Source organism: Charadrius vociferus, unplaced genomic scaffold (assembly GCF_000708025.1).
Source record: "Charadrius vociferus isolate BGI_N301 unplaced genomic scaffold, ASM70802v2 scaffold477, whole genome shotgun sequence".
In the NCBI taxonomy this organism is placed as follows: Eukaryota; Metazoa; Chordata; class Aves; order Charadriiformes; family Charadriidae; genus Charadrius; species Charadrius vociferus.
In genome coordinates this window covers 5137087-5142895 of record NW_009649449.1, presented here as the reverse complement: position 1 = coordinate 5142895, position 5809 = coordinate 5137087, and the positions used below count along the sequence as shown (strand labels likewise).

Below are 5809 nucleotides of genomic sequence, written 5' to 3'. Positions count from 1 at the left end.
CCCCCCCCGCTTCAGCAGCCAGCGGGAAGCAGAAATCAGCGGGAAAGGCTGAAAGGGATCCAGGGAAAGACTGCCTTACTACCTCTCTCACAAGCTGCCGGCAAAGTCAAGTTCAGAACCTGTATGTGAACTTGCTGCGGACCCTGGGGTCAGCGGGGATGGACACATCACACACTCCTAAACATCTTTCCCGGGAGACTGTCCAGGAGGCAGGCGGGGAAGCGGAGCCCAGCACCCTGCTCCAGCACCCCCGGAGACGCAGCCCCCCGAACCGCCGCAGTGGGGCACAACGTCAAGGCTTTACCAGAGCCCCTTAGAAAGCTGCCCACATCTGACAGTCCTTACGGACAGACGGAGGCTCATCTCTGTCCAGAACAAGACAGCCAGAGCAGAGATCGCTGCCCAGGTAAAACCTCTTGGCCGAGGCAAGTCCAGCTTCCACCACCCATGTGCAGGAGATGAGAGCTCAGAGCGCGGCAGAAGAGAAAACGAAGGGTTGTGAGGGAGCGTGGATTATCCAGGACTACTCTGCTGAACTCTCCACGCCGGCAGGGCGAGCGCCTACAAACTTATATTTAAGTAAGAACAGCCAGAAAAAATGGTCACCCTGGGCACAGGGTGGTGATGCTGCTCCCGGCAGCGGCGATGCTCCAGCTGGCCAAGGATTCCCGGGAGGATTCCCAGGCCGGGTCGGGCACGCCTGGGACGGGCCACTCTAACAGCACACCCTGCGAGATTTCCCCCCGCCACCTCCACAAGACCTCACCTTCTTCTTTCCAAATTCCAGCTGTTTCTGCAGGGTGTACATCTGCTCTGTCCTCTCCATAGCGCGAGCTCTCTCGTTGCAGTTCTTAACCAGCTGGAAAAAGAGAACCCCCCCGAGGGGAGCGGAGAATGGCAGGAGGCTGAGCCCACCCGTCCTCCGCACCGAGGGTCAGGCGGGCACCCGCTTCCCCACACGGCAGAAACCACCGCGTCCCCACACAGGTTTCAAGCCAGGTTTCGGGGAAAGGCAGCTGGAGGTTCTCCTGCTGCGAGAGATCTCCAGGAGACAGACGACACGTTTCCTCCGCCTGGTGAAGGAGCTTCACCGTGCAGCAACGCGAAGAGGAAGAATAAATCATCGGGAGAGCGGAGGTTAAGACAGGAGGATGAAGAATCGGACGGGCGGAGGGGAGGACAGAAGCCTTCTGCAGGCCGGTGAACCAACGCTGCATTTTGCGCTGCCTCTCCGGAGCAGCCGCTGCTCCACCAGCCGCCCCCCAGCCCGGGGAAGGGGGTCCAGCAGGGCCCGGCCAGGGGGGGATGTGCATTTTGTTCCCCCGCCAGATGAGTGAGCGGGACAGACCACGAGTGGCAGGAGCATGTTGGCAAGAGCCAAGCTCTAGGGGGACAGAAGGAAGAGCCACCACGGCCGCTTTGGTGGCCATAATGTCCGTGGTGCATCGCCTTGTGTGACTGACCACCAGATGGGAAAGCAGACGGAGATGAGACACGGGAGCACGAACAGCTCACGACCGCCACTGCGCCTTCGCTCCTCTACACTTTGCTCTTTGCTTTGTTTGCTGCTCTTTGCCTAAGTCTCCAAAAACCACAGCAATCAAGTGTCACAGCTCGCTACCACCTCGAGGGCGGTTCTCAGAAGGGACAGCACTAATGGAGAAGATAACACCGAAGGGAAGGACAAAAGACGGGTCGAAGAGGAAAGAAGAAAAGATGACAAGACAAAGGGAAAATCAAGATCAGGGGAAAAAGGTGAGCAGGGGAGAAGACGTGTACATCCAGCAGCTGTTTGGAGCAGAGAAATCCCAAGTGAACCGACGCAGGGAGGAAGATGAGAGCCCGGACGGGCAGGATCGGGGCCAGAGTGACACAACGGTGCGCTGGAAGGAGGGACGGTGGCAGCCGGGCCTCACCTTGCTGATGGCTTTCAGAGCTCTGGTGGCAGCTCCGTACTCTGCAGTGCATGCTTTTGTTTTTTGACAGACAGTCTAGAAGGTCAAGATAAGACGCTTTAGTGATACTGCAAGACAGAGGACTGTGCATCAACCGCGTCCCTGGGATTTCGGGACGTGACACGCTTGAGCCGTTCCCAATGGTCGGCCTGGCAGCGGGACAGGCACAAAGTGAGGTTTAACAGTGCTGGTGGCTGCGAATCTGGTTTCTGCTGGAGCTTTCACATCAGATACGTGCCTGACCATCACCCCGCGCACCGGGCATTCCCCCGGCCCTCTCCTGCCCCCCAGTCCAGAGCGGGGGCGGTTACTAGAGACCCCATTTCCAGCAGCTTTGCTGTTTACAGCAGCTGGCCCAGAAGTCCCAGATTTCAATGACGCTTGTGCAAAACCTGCTTTCCCTTCCTGGGCCACTTGATCGTTAAACCAAACGGGACGCTTGTGCCACCGTGCTCTGGGTACGCAGCACGGGGCACAGAAGAACCTCATGTCACTGAGGTGGGTGGTGCCGAGATGTCACGCGTTATTCACAGTGCTTTAAGCTGCACATCCGACACCCACAAGAAGCAGATCGCTCTGGATCTCAATCCTGAACACAGGCTCGGGCATCCCAGCCTCGGCTCCCAGGAGGACGGACGCCCACGCAGAAGGCTGTCCCGGGCTCAGCAAACCAAAGAAGGGTATAACACTGCCACCTCTTCAGAGGCGCCAAGCAATGCCACCGTGTCACTTACTTACATCTAAGAGCAGGGGAAGCCGCGTTACCCTCTGCATAGGGAGAATGAGAAATGATAGCACTGGCAGGCCTCCACATTCTGGTTTCCTTTCAATTTGTTTCAAGGTCTCTTTAAATAAGGGGTTTGTGGCTCTGGAACAGGACAAGAAAGCTCCATTAACTCTGTTCTTCCGTTATCAAGATTTTTCCAGCAGCTTTCCCCGCCCGAGACACGCAGTGCCCAACGGCAGTCTGCTGAGCTGAGAGCGCCCAGCTGGGGCGGAAAAGGGACCGGGTCGTCAGCGGGTGGTGGAAAAGCACCGAGAGATGTTGAGTCCACCAAAAGGTGGGTAAAGCCATAGAGGTACCAGCAGCGGACACAAACTTGACCTGTACCACCAGTACGACCTGGAGATGAACAGCTGCCATACGTGTCCCGAACACACCACGTATGTGTTATTGACCTTGGCAAGACCCATCTACCTTCAGCATGTGGTAGCACTACCCCCACTTATCCCCGTCCTTCACCCTTCTCTGTGCACGACACAAATCACGTCCTAATCACCCGACACAGCCACACGGAGGCGTAGAAGCTGAGCTCTGCTCAGAAAGGAGACAGCCTTCCTTAGGGAAAAGGAAACAACCGCAAGCCGGGGGAGCCCCGGGCAAGTCACGGTCCCGTCTGCCCTGTCCGCAGCCAGCTGGCGTCCATCCCCGTGGCCCAGAGCCCCCCGGGAGGCCACCCCCTGGCAAGCCCAAGGCCGGAGCGCGCAGCAGTACTCACAGCAGCTTCTGAAGTGTCCTCTGCTGGTAGGCTTCGTTGGAGCAGTAGCTGATGTAAGGATTGAAGTGGTTCAAGGCGTGTTCTTCCACTATGTCACTGATGTCAGGAATTAGGAAGTTTTCCTGGTGGCGCCTCTCTAAGTCTTCAAAGAAGCTAAGGAGAGAATTGCAAATAACTTCACTACATGACTCATTAGGGCCGGACAAACCGAGCAATCTTCCCACTGCAACTTTCCCCCGGTCCTCCCAGAGGAGACGAGGCCCTGGATCCCTTCTGCACAGCTCAGCTCCACGCAGCTGGGACACCCACGCGGCTCCCACCAGCTCCGCTGCAGAGATGGGGGACGCAGCCCTCGAGCTTCCCCGGCCCCCGGACGCACACGTTTCCTCCGTTCCTGCACGAGACCCCTCCTCCGCTTTAGCTCTCCGGGAAGGTTTGTTTCTGCCCCATCAGGGCCGCTTCTGCCCAGCTGCGGGAAGCCGCGAGCCCTCAACGCCCCCGCAGCCGTTCCCAGCCCTGCCGCAGCCCTGCCTGCGCGCTCCTCCTGCTGCTTTCCCACGCCGACACGGCTCGCCGGCCGCCCCAAGCACCAGCTCCCGAGGTGTTTGCTCCCCACCGCCCGGGGAGCAAAGGCCACGCTCATGCTGGCTCTCTGAAGGCACAGTTTCAGTTTCGTGGCAGCGCCAGGACACCCAAGGAGGAGTTTCCAGGCAAGCAGGAGTGTCCCAAGCCTGGGGAGAGGGGCTCAGACAGCTTTCGGTGCCCGATGGCAGCACCACCATTGTAACCCATTAAAAAAAAAGGATGTCAGGGTAAAAGAACATCTTTCACGAGACATTCAGGTCCCGAGTATGTAACAGCAGGAAGCCACTGCAGGGGAGCGTGCCATGACACAAGGCACCAGGAAGGAGGGCAAGAGGTGGGATGACTCAGTACCTTCAGCAAATCCCAGGGATGGTTGTTTTCACAAGGCAAATAACCGGAGCTCCAGAGTCCCTCCCCCGGGCCCGCCTGGTCCCAGCCCCACACTGATGAACCCCACTTGCCTCGTGCTGACCGTCAGGATGTCGCTGATGTTGGAGAAGAGGTGGTGGTGCTCCGTCTGAGTCATGGTCTCCTTCAGCTCCTCCGACCTCATGAAGTTGCCCACCAGGATGCTCAGGCTGTGCATGTAGGAGTACTCAGAAGTGATGATCTCAAACATTGCCTGTAAAGAGCAGGGCAGGAAGCTGGAACAGCACAAACTGACTAAACAAGGCAGTGAATTAAAACTTGTTATATCTTATTGACATTCAGTTGGCACAGAGCCACTGGAGTGACTCTGCTCCAACAGAGCATTCCCCATACCATCTCATGCATTGCCTGCCCTACACCAGTAACTTCAGCATGTTTTAGTACGCTCGGGCATTAATAAGCCACAGCACTAAGATGTTTTCCCTTCAGTGGCTATTTCCCAGCAGCATCTGAAGGAGTTGTCTGCTTCCCCACCGAGACGTGTGGGTGAGCCCTCCCAGAGCTGCCCAGTCCCAGAGCAGCACCATAAACCAGAGCCCCGCTCTGAGCTGAGCCCTGCGCGAGAAGTCCCGGGCACAGCCACGCGTGTCCCCACTGCCCTCGGCGTCCGCGCTGCATCGCAGGTTCCTCTCACCTCCTGCCGTTTGCGCTCCTCAGGGGAGATCTTCTGCAGGATGCCCGAGTCCAGCACCTGCAGGCGAGAGACCGGGATCAGCCACCGCCTTCGCCCGACTGATGGTCCTTGCACGCCCTCTAGTGCGGTCCGGGGCTCTGCCAGGCCCCACCGCAGCCCCATCTCCCACCGCAGCCCCATCTCCCACAGCTCTGCAGCCCACGGCGGTTAGCTGATGCCACTCTGCAGGAGGAGATCACTCTCCCCCAGGGCAAAGCCCAGGTACCCAGCAGGAGCATCTGCATTCCACCGTCTGCGGGTGAACCTCTCACAAGGACAACCACAGCAGCTCCACCGGCATCCCAACGAGCCTGGACAGGAACCTGCGTGTCCCAGCCAGGGCCGGACAGCCGCAGAACACCCCGTTGCAAAGACTAACGCTGCAGAATTACCCACCCACGGCTCGTTTGGCAGCTCAGAGAGCTTTTAAAATACACTCAGCTTTGGCTGCAACACATCACGAGCACGGGAGCAGCCCGTGGTGAGGGCGAGCGGGGCTTTTCGGACCCTGCGGGCTGGGCTGGTGCCCCTACCTCCGGGAGCTGGCTCCAGGTCACCTGCGCCGGGCGATAGCTCTGCACCACGATAGCGGCACCCGGCGGGGACGGCTCTTCTGGGATGGATTCCTCCAGCAAATCCTCGTCTGACTCATGGCTGACGGAGTTCAG

General features: G+C 58.7%; 1 protein-coding gene across 1 annotated transcript in view; it reads right to left on the bottom strand.

Annotated features, from left to right (window-relative positions):
* ARHGEF16 (Rho guanine nucleotide exchange factor (GEF) 16) overlaps nucleotides 1-5809 on the bottom strand; it is a 9828-nt gene that overhangs the window by 2252 nt on the left and 1767 nt on the right. Inside the window, exons 4-11 of the mRNA XM_009889681.1 lie at nucleotides 5675-5808; nucleotides 5103-5159; nucleotides 4501-4661; nucleotides 3455-3607; nucleotides 2694-2823; nucleotides 1917-1991; nucleotides 767-859; nucleotides 5-48 (exon numbers count right to left, since the gene is read on the bottom strand). Of these exons, the coding sequence (XP_009887983.1) occupies nucleotides 5-48; nucleotides 767-859; nucleotides 1917-1991; nucleotides 2694-2823; nucleotides 3455-3607; nucleotides 4501-4661; nucleotides 5103-5159; nucleotides 5675-5808 (847 nt within the window). The remainder of the gene's footprint in view (nucleotides 1-4; nucleotides 49-766; nucleotides 860-1916; nucleotides 1992-2693; nucleotides 2824-3454; nucleotides 3608-4500; nucleotides 4662-5102; nucleotides 5160-5674; nucleotide 5809) is intronic.